We start from the raw sequence: 20,323 nt of genomic DNA, 5'->3' as shown, positions 1-20,323 counted from the left end.
AACGTTAACTACCGCTACAGAAACGGCAAGTGCCGTTGTAGCGAGAGTCTTAGCGTCTCTCTCTCTCTTTCCCCGCCATCACCCTCCCCTCGCCCTCCCCCTGCTTGTAGCCATTGAAAACAACTGCACAAGACTGATGTTACTCCATCTGCGATCGACTTGTTTTGCCTCACGTCAGGTCCCGGATGTGTGGCACAAAAGTTTGAATTTCAGATCTGAATTTGAATTTCAGATCTGAATTTGAATTTCAGATCTGAATTTGTATTTCAGATCTGAATTTTTCAAATACAAAAGTTTCAACTTTACCACAATACACATTAAAAAAAACAAAGATTCAATATCAAATATGGTCATTTGGATTCAGTTTTTTGAAGCAATTATTCAAACAGGCATATTCAGATTCAAATTGAATGATTCAAATTCAAATATAAAGAATTCAGATTCGTTCCCCAGTGGCACAAACCTTATCCCATACACAAAGATGATCTAAATTAGTAATACCTAAATCTTTAGTTTTCATTATGTGAACAGATTTGGTCAAAATGACGATATACTTGTAAACTACAATGTTTTGGTCATCACGAAAGCAAATCTTTTTGCCCTACAGCGTAGTGCGCATGCGCGGGATTACCGGACGTAAATAATAACATTCAACGTGCGTATACAAAATTTAAATAATACTGGGGGAAATGGTAAAACTGATTATGAATGAATTAATCAGTAAATATGTACACTTGGACATTGGTTCCCATTACATCTAATAGGAACCTAGGTACATACTTTTGACTGCTAGTGTACATTAATGAAGTGAATAAATAGATATGCTCATTTCTGTGGCCAGTTAAAGTACATGTTCTATAGACCAATCATAGATATTATTCCAAATGTGGCAGCTATGTAAAGTTTCCTCCTCTTTGTGAGGGTTTAGAGAGGGTTTATCATGTTATACATTGATACAGACTGAAAGCTTTGGAAGGGCAATGATTTTTATTAAAATAATTTTTATTTCCACAGAGACAGATCTGGAGATTCTACTGGAGGATCTGCGGTTGGACCGGTGCTATACAGAGAAGTTGTCGCTCAGCAAGATACTTGAGATTGATGAGAAGACCATCAGTGATGAACATGTAAAATGCAAATCAGACATTCCCTGGTATTTTCTAAAGAAACTGATGATGGTTAATGTGACAGCTAGAAATACAAAATGCACATCAGTAGGTGAACCAAACTGTGATGATGCATCAAAGACTTTGGAATTAAACTTTGATGAACTGCTTGGCAGTTTAAATACAGGTGACAGGCTAAACCCTCTTGACATAATCACTGCTCTCTTTCTGTGTTCTGATGGTTTTGTACAACAAGAAATGGCGCTAAAAATGTCAATGTGTCAGTTCTCTGTACCTCTGCTGCTTCCCAACTGTGACACGACACAGTGTACACTCATGCTGTGGGCCATGAGAGACATTGTGAAAAAGTACAGACCTCAACATCTTTTAGAATCCAAAGGCTTCATTGAAGAAAGAATTGTTCATTCTCAACTTCCACTGATCTCTTTTGTGAGACTGGGTGAATGCTCCTTGTCCAAGTCAAAGATCCTCAATGAGTTTCTGAGCAGTTCTCAGCAGTACCATGACACCTTTGTTCACCACAACATGGAGTGTGGAGACAGTCCAAGAAAAATATCCAATGGATTGACTGAAATTACCTGGTACCTTCCTTGTGGAAACCAGAACATGGACAATTTTGTTGAGCCAGTTGCTATAGCTAACCTTCATGGTGATAGTGCTTCATTTGAAACACAATTCTCCTTTCTATGTCAGACCTCTGCAGCAGTGTTTGTGTTCTTTGATAATTTGGACTCTGGATGTGAGCTGCTTATGAACCAAAACCACAAAGCACAGATCTTCTTGGTAGGAAACCATCAGAACAAGAACTTCAGTTTTAGCACATTGAAGGAGGTAGCAACCAAGTTAAGATTGACCAACAACAACATCATAATAAAGACAAAACAGAAAAATGACGCAGACTTTGTAAAATGCTTGAGAGAATCAGTCAGTAATGTAGTTGGGAACTCAATGATGAAGATGTCAGTAGAGCAGATGGCTGACGTGGCTCGTGAACTGGGAATATTGGTTGATGAAGATTCTCCAGAGTGCCAGGCTGGAAAGCAAAACGCAGATGCCATCACTGAAAGCATTCAAGACATCCTTAAATACAAAGAAGATCAGCTTCCCTTGCAAGGAGAAATATGGAAAGAACTGACATTCTTAGAGAAGGAGGAATTTCGACTTCGAAAAGTTGGGTCTGAAAACATAGAGGATTACAAGAGTGATCTTCGGGAGCAGAAAGAAGAACTGAGGAAAAAGCAGAACTCTTATGACATGTCAGTAGCTATGACTTGTTTCACTGATGCCATATCCAGCTCAAGAACAGAGAGGTGTTATTTTCTGAAATGGATGCGAATGAACCTCGATAACTTGTCTTGTATAAAACTGTCTAAACTCAGGGAGCTGTACAAAGAGAAGAGTAAAGGTTCTGAAAACAAAGAAGAGATCAAAGAAATTGACAGACAACTTTCCAACAGCTCACTGGGAACTGAACACTTCTTCCGTGAAATGGGTCAGATCTACGAAGCTTCGGTTTCCCTTCCAGAAACAAACCCTTACCGTAAACAGTTGCAGCATCTGCCCAAACTCGGTGCACAGCTGTTACTTGATGGATTTCCTCTTGAGCTTGTAGATGGAGATGCTTCCAACATACCTCTCAGATGGGTGAGTGATGTTCTCTCTCAGCTCAATGACTTGGTGTCTCCAAAGAACAAGATCACAGTTGTCACAGTGCTTGGAGTTCAGAGCACAGGAAAGTCCACTCTCCTTAACACCATGTTTGGAGTTCAGTTTGCAGTCAGCAGTGGTCGATGCACTCGAGGTGCCTTCATGCTGCTCATCAAAGTCAACGAAGACATCAAAAAAGATCTCAACTGCGACTTCATGGTGATCATCGACACTGAGGGTTTAAAGTCACCAGAGCTGGCACAGCTGGACAACAGCCATGAACATGACAATGAGCTTGCAACACTTGTCGTGGGGCTGAGTGATATCACCATTATCAATATTGCAATGGAGAATTCAACAGAAATGAAGGACATCCTGCAGATAGTGGTGCATGCTTTCCTCAGGATGAAGGAGGTGGGCAAAAAGCCCAAATGTCAGTTTGTTCACCAGAACGTTTCTGATGTTTCAGCCCATGAGAAAAACCTGAGAGACAGGAAACTGCTTTTGCAACAGCTGAATGAGATGACCCAGGCAGCAGCTAAAATGGAAAAGAAAGAGGAGAACAAGAGCTTCACTGATGTGATGAAGTACAATCCAGACACTGGGAACTGCTACGTTCCTGGACTCTGGAATGGAAACCCACCAATGGCACCAGTCAATGCAGGATACAGTGAGGCTGTTTATGAGCTCAAGAAAAACATTCTCCATCTACTGGGAGAGAGTGAAGCATCTGCTAATAAGATCTTGGAGTTTAGAGAGTGGATGACCAGTCTGTGGAATGCAGTAAAACACGAAAACTTCATCTTCAGCTTCAGAAACAGCCTCGTAGCTGATGCATACATGAGACTCTGCACAGAGTTCAACAAATGGGAGTGGGAGTTCAAGAAAGAAACGTACACCTGGGTTACCAAAGCAGAGACGAGAATCTCTAATTTTGGTACAGTTGCTGAAAAATCTGGACTGTCTGACATGACACAACTCCTCACTCAGCTGAAAAGTGAAGCTGCATCAGTGCTGTCTGAATGGGAGACCAAGCTCCTGGACAATCTGAAGGAATACTTCAAGCAAACAGAGGGTCATGTTTATCTGGTTGAAAGATACAGAGAAGATTTTGCAAACAGTGCAAAGAGTCTTCAACGAGAATTAGAAAGTTCTGTAAATAACCAGCTCACAGTAGCAGCTGATATCAGACGGAGAATGAAAGAACTGGATGAAATCAAGAAGAATCACACAACAGTAATAGAGAAAGCAGTGTGTGAGTTAATTGATGAATGTCGAAAGAAAAAAGTTGAGATGACAGAGACAGAGCTGGACAAAGAGTTTGATGAGATGTGGAGTGAAACACTGAAGAATCTGTCTTTTTTTGAACAAAAACCCAAAGATGTCTTCGACAGTGTGTCCCACTGCCTGAAAACTAATCTGTCAACAAAGGGGAGCCATGCGTGTGAACTATTGTATGAAAAAAACATCAAAGATTGTGGGTTGGAACCTTACAAATGCAAAGCTGATGGAACCTTGAAAAAAATTAAAAATGTATTCACCACATGGACCTTTAAAGATTTTGTCAAGATGAGACAAGAAAAAGCTGACAGCATCATAGATTGCTGCACTCAGTTTGTAACTGAAAAACTGGGACGAAAATGTGATTATCATGACACTTACATTCAGGAGATTCTTCATATTATTGATGAAAGTCTAGAAAAATGCCCAGATATGAACATAGATACTGAGTTTGAGGTTTCTCTAAAACAGCACATCTGTGGATTTGCAGCCAGACGCTTTCAGAAAATGCATTTAGAGTTTCTACATGTAAACGATCCTCGTAGATGTCTGGATCAAAACAAAGAAAAGTTCCGAGATGATTTCAAAGATATGTTCCATGAACGAGACCAGTGTCAGAAGAAGGCTGCAGAATTCACAGAACAATGTCTGAAGCCTGCTGTTGAGGACTTTGTCAACCGTTCCCTTGGTCCTGATATCATTGATGAAATGCTGACGAAGCAGCAGTTCAGCACACGAATGTCCTTCCAGTATTCACTTTTACTGGATCTGCTATCAGATGATAAGTTTGATGGTCTCTGCAGATATTGTTTTCCTTATGAGAGTTATGTAAAAGAAAAAATTCTTCAACAAGTGAAGAAACATTTTTCAAACAGCTCTGCAACGTTTGAGTTGGAGGAAAAACATCTTCAGTCAAGGATCAACAGGATAAATGACGCCATCAAACACACCAAAGAAAAGAAGTGTGGTGACTTGAAGACATTTGTTGAAGAAATGTGCAAAGAACTTGGTGATAAACTGGTCATTTCCCAGGATGCTCTTGGAGCTTTCATGATCCTGAACAATGCTGACCAGGATCAGTTTGCTCACTGGCTCACATTGTCTGTGGAGGACATGGCAGAAACTCTCAGGAAGAAGTTTAAAAATACACCCTTTGTAACAAAACTCAAACGTCTCCATGTGAATCCTCAGAATGAGCTTTTTAACAGAGTGGTTGGTTGTGGAAAACAGTGTCCATTCTGCAAAGTTCCCTGTGATGCAGGAGGAAAAGCCCACACTTCACATTTTGCTTCACTGCATCGACCAGAGGGTCTGGGTAATAACACGTGGCACGGATCAAGAAAACTTGTCACTGACATTTGCACATCAGCCGTGATCAGTGACACCAGATTTAGCTGCAGTGCCACAAACGGTGAATGGCATCCTTACAAGAATTACAAAGAATTTTTTCCAGACTGGAACATTCCTCCAGATTCCAGCCTTGAAGCATCAGACTACTGGAAATATGTGATGGTAAAATACAACAAAGATTTTGCCAAAAAATACAATGCAGAACCCGCTGATATTCCTGATTGTTGGAGAAAAATCACAGAGGAACAGGCAAAAGTGAGCCTTCAAGTGTCATTTGGGATTAAATGACATGGTCATTCCTCAAAGCTCTCTTCAGAGGGACACATTAAGGGTCTTTATTGGGGGTGCTTGGTGAAATATATTTTGTTTTAGTTCTTCACATTAAAGATACAGACTGCATTAAAATTCTCACCTTTACCACTGAAAAATGGGATGCATCCCCTGAAAGCTTTCCATATTTTTGCTGTTTTAATGCATAAATCTAACATTTAACTTTCTATCGAGTTCACTCAGTTAACTTGTACCACTATAGTAACTGGACGATATGGGAAGTTAAATCAAGTATTAAGTGACTGTTGATTCAGATCTGAAATGATTTTCTTCTTTAATGACATATATGATGAATATTTATATCTATAGTCTGTTAAAATATCATCTTTTTCTGTGTAGAATTCACATAACAGAAAGGTGTTACTATCATCAGTGCAAATAATTGTTTGATTTACTTATTTTAGAAGTTTGCATGTTCTCTATATGTATGCATGGATTCTCTCTGGGTACTCTGGCGTCCTCCCACCTTCCAAAGACATGCATGTTAAGTGGTTACTCTAGATTCTGCCTTTGAGTGAATGTCAGCATTAGTGGTTTGTCTCTCTGTGTTAGCCCTGCAATGGACTGGCAACCTGTCCAGGGTATACCCTGCCCCTCACCTGTTAAAAGCAGGGATAGACTCCAGCTTCCCCGATACCCTGAATTGGACTAAGCAGTTTAGAAAAGGAATGAATGAATGTTTTACTTCCTTCAATGAAATATTTATATTGATAAATACTGGCACACTTAAAGAAAACTGAAGCATAACTCATAAATTGGTATTGTATGACTATTGCCTTATGTGATTTTATGCATGTACTGATGTACTTTGATGATTTAATAAAGCAACTTCCTTGGTGCATACCTTTCTTGTCTGTTGGCTTCTCTACCCTTTTGGCTAAATCATATCCAACATTTACAAAGTAATGGTTAATTTCATTAGTAATTTTTTTAGATTAATGTACAGTATTGCTATTATCTTTTTACAAACTAACTGGGAAAGTTTGTTTTTACATGTATCATTCTCCATGTATGCTGGATGTATGCTGCTCCAACAGTCATGTTAATAGCCACTTTTATTCAGTCTAATGATACTTGTTAAAATATTTCTTATTTAGTTTGTATCTTTTGTTCTATATTTTAAGAATCAATGAATAAAAAAAATACAATGACACACATTAAGAGACAAAAAAATTGCTTCTCACATACTTCAGCTACTCCTTTTATCGAGGCAGGGAGGAGTAAAATGATGGAGGTGAAAATAAATGACTGACCGAGCAGTTACTAGATTTGTGGTGAAAGGTTTGGACCCTTTTCCTACAGTGGAAGCCCGTGAATTTCGAATAATTTGCTGTGTATTGTCTAGCATGGCCCAACAGAAAATTAGAATTGTCAAAATATTATTTTAACCATTACAGATATGTTTTATTTATTTTATTAACCAACATTTTCTGTAGGAAGATGACAAAGACTCAACTCAAGTTATCACCCCCAAGCAGACAGAGTTTAACAAACGATTTGATCCCTGCTGGTTATGAGGTTGAAAAGAGCAATCTGATCTCAGACCAGAAACATCCTCCACCCCTCACATGCTCATTTTCTGGACAAAAACTGTTAATGTGCAACAGTTCAAAGTTGCAATCTTATTTTATCTTAAATGTTCATTTAACAGAGAAACAAGATTTATGTCTGTCTGTCTGTATGTGCCTTCACTTTTGCCTTTGTTATCCATGGTTAACCTGTGAGTTTTCTTTATGGACAGTTACATTACAGTTAAGACAGTTATTTGAAGACACTATCAATGATGCACTATGGCTTTATTATTTGCAGCTTATGGGGCACCTGCCCTGATGAGCAGATGAGCTCCCCTGAATAGACTCCTATGGTAGACTGAGGGAAGCTCTAAAAATAGTTCACTTTCAAGGCAAGGTAGTTTTTTTGTATAGCACATTTCATGTACAGGACAATTCAAAGTGATTTACATAAAACTAAAACATTACAGATATTAGAATAGTAAAAGGCATCAACACATAATCAACACATAATCACAATAAAATAATAAATTACATTACTACATCGACCAGAGGGTCTGGGAAGATACAGGTTTACAACAACTGGAAAACTTGTCACTGTCATTTGCACATCCTCTGTGCTCAGTGATAACAGATTTTTGCTTGCAGTGCCACAAACGGTAAATGGCATCCTTACAAGGATTACAAAGAAATTTTTCCAGACTGGAACATCCCTCCAGCCTCCATTCCAACCTTGAGGCATCAGACTACTGGAAATATGTGATGGCAAAATACAAAAAAGATTTTGCCGAAGCTTATGATGCAGAACCTGCTAACATTCCTAGTTTTTGGAGAAAGATCACAAAAGAACAGGCAAAACAAAGTCTTAAAGAGCCTTTCACAATTAAATGAGACTATTATTCCTCCTAAACGACTTCTAGTCTCTAGAGAAAAACATAGTGGATCCACACAGAAGGCTCTTATGTATGGTTGTATGTACACAATTAGCCAAAAGTGAGTCGAAATGATTAACTGATTGTTGATTCAGAATTCAGATATGAAGAGAAAATTGCAAACGGCTGGAAATAAGACAATGTGGTTAAAGATGTTTCCATCACAATTACATTTTGTTTTTTTTTCTTTTTTCTTCTTTTTTAATGAGTGCCTTAAAGACAAAATTTTATTTCATTTACTTACCAGTTTATTTCATTTTTTACTGTAGTACAGTTAAAAAATCAACAATGCCATTAAATTGAGTTAAACGGTTTCATGTTATGAATGAATTCCGTTCACAAGTTTTCCAGGCTCAAACTAAAGTGGTGATGATAAATTCTTTATTTTATGTTATTTTTTGAAATATTGTAGAATGAGGAAATTGATGAAAATTACATTTTAATAAAAATTTATTATATTTTCTGTGTAAAATATGTTTTTGTTTCTATTGATGATACATACATTTTCCTATGCTAAAATAACTTTCTGAAACTTATCAGAAAAGTCTTAAATCATTTGTAAATCTGTCTTCTATCCTGTAATCTTGTTCTTAATATTTTACTTTTTTATATTTTATTTTGTGTCTGATTCCATGCAAGCATATGATTCCTTTACATTATTAAAATAAAAATGAACAGTTGTTGTATGGTAAATCTGGTAGTATCGACATAATGCTATATTATATACTCCTGTTAAGCAAGTGAATAAAGAGATAAATCTGCAGTCTGGTTATGAATGTCTTTAATGTTTCCCAGATCAGAATCACAGCATACAGTGTATAATAACTTCTAAAGTAACAGAAATATCATCACCTCATTTATTTATAGGATTTTTACTTTACTTTTTAATAATCATATATTTTTAATCCCATTATTTAACAGTTTTCTTTATCTGAAGTCTTGGGTTTCTGAATTCAACATAGAATCTAAAAATAAGACAACAGGTGCAGATTTACAGTTGAGACCAAGCTGAAGGTTTAGGTGGTTGATTGGGTCCATGTCATTGTGTGTGTTTGCCATTGTGGAGTGTTAACGATGTGCTTTCAGAGACACCTGTACTGATAAATGGTCTCTAAAGTCAGAGACCTTATATCATAGTTTGGCTGAATAGAGAGGATGAGTGTGTTGAAATATTCAAACTTTAATCTGGTTTCTTGCTAAGATTTGTTCAAATACATCCAGACTAATGCACTTGAATACTTTACAGTAGGCTATTGAACTGGTCCGTCCCAATTAAACCATTTCCTGCTACATCACACCACTGCAAGAAACACAACCTCCATGACAGTTCAGCACAGTGACTGGAGTCAGAAAGTTTGACCATCTCTGTGATCTCATTACTGTATGAGGAAATGAGGCATCTTATGGTATCAGAGCCCTCACGCCTGCCCCACATGTCATCTTGTGGCTACATGTAAATGCTGCTACTTGTTAAGTGAACTAACATTTGTTTGGCTGCACTTGTGTTTGATATCTCAGTTCAGGGTTAGACTCTAGACGAGCAATCACTGAAATGCAAAGCTGGTTTTTATGAGCACACTAAGCTACTGAGACTAAATTTACACTCATCACGCAGCACAAATTCATTAGAAGTAAACGTGGATCACAAAGCATTTTTTATAAAGCTTGCAAAAAGTTGCAAAAAGGGAAAATGATGCAAAATAGTTGATTTTCAGAGTTAAACAATACTAAAAAAAATGTAATAATATTTAGAAGCTAGCAATGCTAACTGTAGTATCTTAGGCCCTCTCATTTAAGGGGCTTCAGTGAAGTTCTGCTACAGTGATTTTACTGATGATGTGTCTTGATGCTACAGGATGCCCACGTAACCATGGGCAACATAAAAATACTTTGAAAGAAAAAAAAATTTTAATGATGGAAACTGTTAAGATGTCAAGATTAATTTAAAGCTTCAATCAAGAGGCCATTTCTTTGCAAACTGCACCTGTTGTCCTTTGTTGTCACAAAATATTGTTTCATTCATTCACTCCAAAAAAGAAAAAAAAAATTAAGAAGTAACTTAATATTTACAGATATTTTGTCTGTTTCTTACATTTGAAAATATACAGTTTTGATTCTCATCCAGATGTTGTGTCTCTGTTCCTTCATCAGTTGTTTTCTTCCTCACGTCCAGCTTTATCAGAGCAGACTGACTGCATTAAATCTGACACAAAAGCGCCCTCCAGTGTTGGTTTGTAAAAAAGCCCACGAGAGGGAACAGACCCAGGCTTAATACCTTGTTTCTGTTCTGACTTCCAGAGATTGTAGGCAGGACGGGACTGGGACACAAAGTCAGGCCATGAGTCATACACTCACTCAGGCCACCCCAACACATTTACTGCATGCATATGCTCACACTTGTGCAGGTGTACATACACACACATAGACTTAATCTCAAAGCTCATTCTCAAAGCTTATTCTAGACCAATATTCACATAAAACTACAAATCACTAGTCCAGTGTTTCTCTCTTCTCATCAAATGATTCAATACAAAAGTCAAACCAGTACTCTTATATTAATGATCTTCTGTTGAGATAATTAACATGATTGTTTTATTTTGTCTGTATGTCATTTAGATGCAAGTTTACCGTAGTACATTTAATTCACCAACAGCAATATTTACTACTAAAAACATAAAGTGGTCAACAGCAAGTTCACCTGATGGGATTCAAATAACATCAGAAAATTAAAAAGTCTTCTCAACTTAGATAAGAGACTGTCCAACTTTAGGAGGGGTCCCCAAACTTTATCATGCAGCAGCCCACCTGTGGACATATGTTTGGCTCAGCAGGACCCACCAAATATTTCATGCAGGAAAATAAGCCATGTCGTTACCATGGGAACAGAAACACATCCGCACACACTCCATATGGAGTTTTAACTAAAACCTCAGACATCAACATTTACCCAACAAGCATAAAATGCTGCAATCATATTATTTACATTCAGATTATCACACTGACACAATGATTAAGTTAAAATGTTCCCTCATCAGCATTTAACCCGGACTAATGAAATGTTCTTCACCCTCACAGCTGTGCAACTACTTGTGTGTTGGACAGGGACAGATGTGGACAGTTTATGTGGACATACTGTTATAACCAAGCAACCAAAGTATTAAAATATCCACCTGTTAGTTTAATACAACACAAATTAACTAATTAGTTTATTTTATCCAGGTTGTACCAGGAAGCCCCAAATATGAGCTAGTGTATATAAACGGTTTGCATATCTATTTGTAGTTATGTGTTTGGGCTGATGTGAGGTTTAATAAAACAAACCAGTGCAACATTTCCAATAGAATGAAGTTTAGACAGGAGATGGTAACCTACCAGCTCATTACAGCTACATAAAAGGGCTCATGGAGAATCTCAACCACTGATCATAATGTTATCTTCAGATAAAAGTTTACCCCCCAAACACGCTGCCCCCCCTGCATCTGTCATTTATTAAATATGGTTTACTTATGTGACGTCATGGGTGACTGATACCATTGCTGGTGGAGGATTTGAAATCATCGGAAATTTTCAAGCATTTTCCCGCCTCCTCTTCAAGCGCCTTCTTTTTTGTTTATATATAAATATAATATAATATATATATATATCCATCCATCCATCCATTATCTTGACCGCTTATTCCATTTCGGGTCGCGGGTGAGCTGGAGCCTATCCCAGCATTTTAACAGGTGAGAGGCAGGGTACACCCTGGAGAGGTCACCAGTCTGTCGCAGGGCCATATATATATATATATATATATATATATATATATATATATATATATATATATATATATATTAGTGCTGGGCACGTTAACGCATTAATCGTGCGTTAACGCAACGCTTAATTAACGGCGTTAATTTTTTTTTTTGCTGGCCGCTGGCTTTGATGACAGAAACATAGCCTCCATGTCTCCCTTCCCTGCTGCAGTGGTGTGTCTGACGTGATCGGGAGAGAGCGGGTTTATGAAAATAAAGAGATGTTTTCTGTCTGGAACAGCAAAGGTAAGACATGCTTTCTGACTAATACAAACGTGAAGCATAAATCGGGTCGTCTTCTGCCTCTGGTTCGGTGAATCTCTAGCGAGATGTAAGCTGTGGTATCTGTGAGATGTGAGCTTTCAGTAGAGGAGTCGTTTGTTCGTGTTCATGCCTTGGGGTGGACACGGGGAGACACAATTTGTGTTCACATATTTTTTGAACTTTGTGTAGCTGCTCTTTAAATAACTTGTTGTCTTAACCGTGTTTGTTGGTGATAGAAATGATTTTTCTGAGCTGGTAGCTGAGATTCTGGACTTTCTGTTGATACCACACATGTGTATAGTTACATCTACAGACCTGACGCTACACCCTGAAACGAGATGTTAGCCCTTAACTCCCGGTGATAGTGGAGACTGAAAATGAAAGGTTAGAGAAACACTGGATAGTGAAACACTGAAGGTGCATGGATGGAAGTTATTGTGCATATTGTGAATATTTCTCTCTCCTCACCATCTAGAAGCTGTGAGATTCTCATCCTGCTTTCTGTCTGTTCACCTGACGCTGATATTCATCACATATTGTTCCTTCTGTGTTCAGAAGGAAGCAGCTTCACAGTTTTAAATTCATCCTGCTGACTTTTTACCTTTTAGTTAGTAAATCCTGAACATTTCATCCTTCTTTCTCATAAATATGTGATTTTATAAATATATATGAAGAAATATTTTAACTGTTGCTGTTTAAGAGAAAACTGCTGCTAAACCTGTTTATGTGTTTAGTGCAGGGGTCTGCAGCCTTTCCAATCCAAAGAGACATTTTTCCCTCAGCCAACTAAATAAAACTGCTTTAGAGACGCAAATGTTACGAGACTTTTCAAAAAGGCAACTTAATATATATTTTTAATGAAGAGCCACCATAGGATGTTTGTTATTTTTTAAGAACCACATTTTTATTTCCATTTTAAGGTTTTAAAATAAAGAAAAACATGTTGAGGCAAAACACAAGTTTCTTCTTGTGTTTTCTTTTGCACTTGTTTTACTGTAAAATACTTTTACAGACTTTTATAATGTAAAAAACCTTTTCTACGTTTGTCTAACAGAACCTCTTCCTCCAGTTGAAGTGACAGTCTCTAATATCAGCAAAGAGTCTCTGTCTCTGCAGTGGGACTCTCCTGCTGCTGAAGTGGAAACTTTCATTGTAACATGTTGCACTGAAGGAGAAACTGTGGAGGAGTTGAAGACAAACGTAAACTGTGTGACGTGTAGTGACCTGAGACCAGGGGTGTGTTACTTCCTCAATGTTTCCATACAGCTGAAAAATGGAGCAAGATGCACACTAGCTGGAATATTTGCCTAGACAAGTAAAAAAAAAAAAAAAAAAAAAAAAAATATTGAAAATATAAAGTAACTAAGATAATGACCCAGTTTGTATAGTTTTTCATGAGTGTCAACTTGAATCTCTGAAATTTTACAAATGAACACTGTGGTAAAGGTAAAAGAAAAAGATGTTTTAATTTGGCTCCTTTTATTTCTTGTTGCTCTTTTCCACTGCTGAAACTGCACCCCGTTTGCGTTGTATTACTAATGATAGGAGTGCCACATTAAATCTAGTAAAGAGTAAGACATTAAATCAGCAAATATATTTAAATAGACAAATAGATAAAACTTGTAAAATTTGTAAAGATTACATTTGACATCACAATAACTTTAAATAGTCTATGTCAAGGGTGTCAAACTCAAATACACAGCGGGCCAAAATGAAAAAATTAGAACAGGTTGAGGGCCGGATGTTCACCTGGTCCTGGGGTTGTCTTTGATGTGGGGTAGCTGGGGTTCGTGCTCCAGGGCTGCTGCTGAGGAGCCGGTTCTCTGGGCTTCCCTAGTCTGCTTCTGGCCTCTGTGAAGAAGTGGTCGCATTTGCACAATCTCCCTCACCACTCTTCATCACTGATCACTCCTTATTCCTCGTCATTTGCATGTTGACCCGGTCACTGAGTTGTCTGGTGGGTCTATACGTCGAGAGAAATTTTCTTTTTTTCTCTGAGTGTGTATCTGGTACTTTGATTGTTGTTGTGATACGTTTGTGATTTTTCTTTTTTGTTAGTAATTAGGAACTTGATTACTTTCATTTCTGTTTTTTCTGTAAAAGCAGCAGGAAAATATCTGGTGTGTTTCTGTTTGGGTGTAGCAACTTGTTGTCTGGTGATGGCTTGGATGGAAGGGTCGTTTTCTTCTATTTCTTGTGTTTTTGTCTCCTCTTTCTTCTTTCTTTCTCTTTCGTTGTCTTCTTTCTTTTTCTGCCCTCTCCAGTCAGGTCCAGCAAGATTACATAGGTTCCATAATTCAAAGTAAATAAATAAAAGTAAATAAATAAATTAATCAGAGTAAGAGGAGCTTTATATCCATAAATCTCCCCTTGGCAGAGCAAATTTGCTCAGCAAAACACAACAAACAGACGGCTTGCTAAGATACTGGACAAGACAGGTTAAATAAATAAAAGTAAAATAAAATCTCAAAAGTTGATGATATTTGGCGTACGCTGGTTTTGTACCTACCTACTCCAGCTTTGTGCATGAGGCCCCTGCTATATTATATTTATTTTATCAAATCTCATTCAGGTGTCACTGTCCTGCAGGTTTTCAATGTTTACCTGGTACAAGACATTTAACTTAAATAAATAGATCCAACAGCTTATAAGCTGTGCAGAACTTCATATATGAAGTTCTGCACAATAACTCTTTGATTTGAGTAATTTCTGTCTGTACATGCATCACGCATGGCAACGTTATGCCCCATTGTGCACACACAGGTGAGCACACTCCCAATAGCCAACAGTAAGTGTGCGATTTGCTCCCCTTGTTTATTAAGACTACATGCATGAAACTGAGACTGATGAGTGAAAAGAGACTATCATGAAAGAAACTATTTTACTGTGTCTGTATTTAAACACAAGGAGGAAAACTTTCTGTCAACACATGAAAGAAGTATTGTACACTGTTGATTCACTTCTGTGTTGAACTTGTAAGTTAATTTTCCAGCTTAGTGTGTTAAATCTTTAACACAGCAGGGAAAACATTTGTGTCCCATGTAGGTTGTTTTCATACAATTTTCTGTAAAAGGCTTCAAAAATCAGTTAACTGCAGAAAGTGAAAGTAGTTTCATCCAGCAGCAGACTATAAAAGTAGAACTACTTTTACAAAGGAAATCAGTTTACCATGGGCAGTCTTTTCCAAAGGTAGGCTCTAATATGATGTTGTTTACATATATATATATATATAAATATATATATATAAATATATAGTATGTGTGTGTGTATGTGTGTGTGTGTGTGTATGCATATATATGAGAGAGAGATCTCCATACTTTGTAGTCTAATCTAATTTTTCAATGTAATTTCTGTGTTTGTCTGCAAAATCCAGCAAAATATTTTAAACCTGCAACACAGCTCGGAAAATTTTATAAGGATGGTTATATCAGGGTTTTTACAGTAAATGGTAAATATTTATAGTAAACCATGAAAAGAAAAGTGAAAGTTGGAGAAGTCAGTAAAATAAACAATGATGATGTTAAATTCTGCACTCGGGTGGGGTTGGGGAATCTCTACTGCACCTCCCTAATAGTTCTCCTCACCTCTTTTATCAAAATTTCAATAAACCCAAAACAATAGTTTATTTTTTTTAAGAATCAGTTAATGTGGTTTGTCATTGTCTTGCTGAAATAAGCCTTTTCTATATAATGTCATCAGGATTGTAGATTATGTTACTTATTTCTTTTTAACCAACAGAAAGTAGATGTCCAAGATTGTGACCAATTTAAATGTTTTGTTTAATAAGACTGTCTTTGTACTTGTGTAGGTATCTGTACGTTCTGTCACTCTTTGTAGATTCAGCTTGCTGCACTTTGAAAAAAAAGTTTGCCAGACTTGAAGAATAACAGATTTTGATTTTAAAAAAAATCAGCTTTCCATATGGTGTGACATGCCTTACTATCTTGTTTTTCTGTTAAGAGCAAGTTATGGCTCTAACTTGTGCTTAAGAATATGGTATCAGATGTGAGAGACAAAATTATGCAAATTGTGGCTGCACACCCAACTCTGGGAAACCTCGTACTACGTGTAGGGTTGAACGATGTTGTGAAACAACATTCTAAGGCCTTGAAACTGGATTTTACTGAACTGTTGAATGCGATCAACTGTCTGGGTTCCTGGGTATTCAGTAAAGAAGTGGAGAGATTCAGCAGACAGTTTAGTGTAAATACTGTACATGGCTCTCAGTACAACACATTCAGTTCATTTCATTGACAATTTCAACAAGGACATATGTCCCTGTGTCCACTCAGAGACATGAACACCAAGACACACTTTTCTTTGATCTATTCTAAAAATCTGGATGAGATCATTGACCATCTGAAAACAACAACTCGCTGTCTTGTTGCCCTGTCAACCGGGTTTTAAAAGAATGTTACAGGATACATGGCCTTAGATATCTTACAAATTGTAAACAAAGCTCTGCTTTCAGGTGTCTTCCCTCAGACCTTAAAAACAGACACACAGGTGAGCACACTCCCACTAGCCAATCATCCCACTCCCATCAAACCACTACTGAAAAAGTAAAACTTAGACTCATCACTGATGAGCAGCTACAGGCTGATATCAAACCTCCCCATTTCAGTAAGATTACAGAACAAGCTGTATTACAACAGTTACACAACTTCCTGACACTAAGTAACTGGTTTGGTGTCTATCAGCCAGGTTTTTTGCCTCACCACAGCACTGAGACTGCTCTAATTAAGGCCTTTAATGACATTTGATTGAGCACACAGAAACATTTCTGTCTTGGTACTACTAGAAATCAGTACTGCATTTTTTTTTCATGCAATTTATCTTATTTTACTTTAGTGTTTTGTCTTTAAGCTCTTTTATTTCCCACAGTTTGTTTTAATGATTCTGCTGCACCCTCATCCATGCATTTATCTCCAGTAGACTGGATTACTGTAATGGTCTTTTAACAGGACTTCCTAAAAAGAGCATTAAACATCTGCAGCTCATCCAGAACGCTGCTGCTAGAGTTTTAACCAGGACTAAGAGATCTGAACACATCATACCAGTTTTGAAATCTTTACACTGGCTTCCTGTCAGTCACAGAATAGATTTTAAAACCCTTCTGATTGTTTACAAATCCCAAAATGGTTTAGGCCCAGAATACATCTGTGATGTGTTCAGAGAATATAAACCTAGCAGAGCTCTTAGATCCAAAGACTCTGGTCAACTAGTCCAGACCAGAGTCCAGACTAAACATGGAGAAGCAGCATTTAGCTGTTATGCTGCAAACAAGTGGAACAAACTGCCAGTGGAGATTAAACTTTCACCAAATGTAGACATTTTAAAATCCAGGTTAAAAACATTTTCTTTTCTCATGCGCCTATGCATGAAATCTGCACAGTAACTTTTTAAACTTATCTTGCTTTTAATCATTTTAATGTAATTTATTATTTTATTGTGATTATGTGTTGATGCCTTTTACTATTTCTAAATATCTGTTATCTGTTATGCCCTTGTTTTATGTAAAGCACTTCCTGTACATGAAATGTGCTATACAAATAGACTGTCTTGCCTTGTCTTACACCCTGCTGTAATACTTAACTGAATATTGGGAAAACAGTTTTATTTTATTTTATAATGTATACTGAGGTCATAAAGCAAATGATCACTATTATTTAAAGCCCTACAGAAAGTGACCTCTTTTCCTAACTATATAAGTCAACATCGACTGGTCACTAGATAAATGTAGTTTTTAAGTTATTTCATTAAGGTTTTTATTTTTTGTAAATTGGAGGCTATTAATCTTTTTGTAAACTCTATTTGTAGAAACATTTTTAAAAGCAGACAAGCTCTCTAAGCATTTATTCACTCTTTCTTTGTCAGTGTCCTTTTTATTGCATTCGTTGTCCCCTGCTCTCCAACACTCAGATAAAAACATCCTATTTTTTTAAATGAAAATTGTTTTTGCTTTCTGCACCCTGCTGTAATGTTTTATGTAAAGCACTTTGAATTGTCTTGTATATGAAATGTGCTATACAAATAGCTTTGCCTTTGCCATATTAACACATGTCACTATTTTGCATACAAAAGTGATATATTTTAGATAAAAAAGAAAAAGATTATAATTTAGGCCAGTCTGTGTATCAGCATCACATTCTTAATAGATTTTGCAATGCAGTAACTGCATATCTTAACAAAAGTAAATATAAATAATTTATTAAAAATAATTTAGACTCATACTTTGCACATGCTGTATATTTTTCTATGATAAATTTGGGAAAAGTCAAATATGATTCAACCAAAGTAGCTTGTGTTGTTTAAGTCTAATTTTTTTACTAGTAATAGTCATTTAATATTTTGCCTAAATAGAGCACAAAGGTTGTTTTATGTAGTGGAATAACAACTTGGTAAAAACTGAAAACATTTTATGCTGTGTCTTAGTGGACAATTATTCATTCAGTCATCCTTCAAGAACATTAACCATCAATTTTATATAATTTACTATTCTTATAATTTTTTTTATTTTATGCGATTTGATATTTTTAGGTGGTGTGTACATTAAAATTTAGGTTATGCAGTAGAGAGGGAGGATGTTCGTTATCTTAATTCTTGGAAAATGAAGTCTGACTCTTTTTTCTCACTTTCACTTTCAGGAAGAAGCTGCTTGAATAATCTGCTTCAGTTTGCCCTGTAAAGTCTGTTATCCACTATAGGTAAACAGCTATTTTATACATGTCTAAAAGAAAATACAAGTCCTCATTCTCCAAGTCCTTGATAGCATGTAAAGTATTTTGAAACATGAATTACTGCAAAAATTCACATTAATAAAAATGGTATAGAAGGAACTTCTCACAACATTAACAAAACTACAATGTAATGAAAACAAGGATTAATTTTCTAACAACACAGAACCTGGCCCATCTGGCCTACTGTAACATACACTGAAACATGTGTCCCTCTCCCATGAACCCTCATTGGACCAGCTCTCATTCATCATCATCATCATTCAGTGATATTAGTCAGTTAAAACTGTATTATTGTTGTGTGTTTATATTGCTATGCTACTTATGTGCTAGTTACCACAAATTGAAAGATGATGTCAAGGCTCTTGCATATAAACAGAAATGTGTACTCAGTTCCCAGATACCGATCAATAAAAAGAAACACCCTTGATCTTTTCTTGAATCTAGTATTTGAGGACATCCAAAGTCCTCATTAAAATAAGTGTATCATATGTATGGGGTAATTAAACTTAGGGTGTGACTTTAGCGCGTTAATTATGATTAATTAATTAAAAAAAATTAACATGTTAAAAAATTAGCCACTGTCTAATCCCCTCCCTGCCTTACCATCAGATATGAATGCCTATTAAAGAAGAGTGTGGATGACAATATTTTAAATTAAAAGTACTGTAACAGTAACATTAGAAAACAGCTGGAGCTGTTAGTTAGAGTAATTAAAAGGCACTTTTAACTTTAGGTCTGTTCAAGTTTGGCCGGGGATATTTCCTATTTTTTATTTACTGTTCTAAATTAAAATGCAATTAAATTAATTTTTCTAGAAATTACTACAGTCATCCACTAAAATCCATTTAGTTTAAAAAATATTGCTTTGGGGGGCAACTATTGTTATGCAATTAATCAAGATAAATTAATTACAATTCTTCTAATTAATTAAATGAATTCATTTAATTGAGTCCCACCCTTAAATTAAAAAATTTTTTTTCCTTATTTATCAAAAGGAAATGAATAATGAAGAGTTATTTTGTGAACTTTACTGTGAAGAAGTAGAGGATCCACAGTCATCAGCTTGTTCTGTCTGCAAAGTTGAAAATCAGCAGACTGAAGAAGGTAGTAAAGGTCAGAAAATCAAATTGATTCTTTCAAGGAGTGATGTATGATGTGATCTGCAAGCATGGTCATATTGAATAATTATTCTCAACATTATTATTAGTTCCACAGCTCCTTGCTCTCATGTTAAGACAACTCTGTACACAGTCAGGAGCAAGTTAATGTCTCAACATTTGGACAATCCTGCTGGTGAAATTGAAAACTGCAAGGAGAAAGAAACTGTGCCAACAGCGTCTGACACAC

At 36.6% G+C, this 20,323-nt stretch overlaps 1 protein-coding gene across 3 annotated transcripts in view; it reads left to right on the top strand.

Moving 5' to 3' along the window:
- The window catches only part of LOC121639462 (interferon-induced very large GTPase 1-like), a 49,570-nt gene extending 40,629 nt beyond the window's left edge, over nucleotides 1-8,941 (top strand). For 2 of the 3 annotated variants that reach the window (XM_041984698.1, XM_041984697.1), the window contains one exon: nucleotides 1,015-6,390. In XM_041984698.1, the coding sequence (XP_041840632.1) occupies nucleotides 1,015-5,693 (4,679 nt within the window). In that variant the 3' untranslated portion in view covers nucleotides 5,694-6,390. Of the gene's footprint in view, nucleotides 1-1,014; nucleotides 6,391-7,789 lie in introns of those variants that run through there. The other variant, XM_041984699.1, reaches the window with a different exon arrangement.
- Nucleotides 8,942-20,323: the final 11,382 nt, after the last annotated feature.

This window comes from Melanotaenia boesemani, chromosome 5 (genome assembly GCF_017639745.1).
Source record: "Melanotaenia boesemani isolate fMelBoe1 chromosome 5, fMelBoe1.pri, whole genome shotgun sequence".
NCBI lineage: Eukaryota > Metazoa > Chordata > Actinopteri > Atheriniformes > Melanotaeniidae > Melanotaenia > Melanotaenia boesemani.
This window is presented reverse-complemented; position numbering and strand designations above follow the sequence as displayed.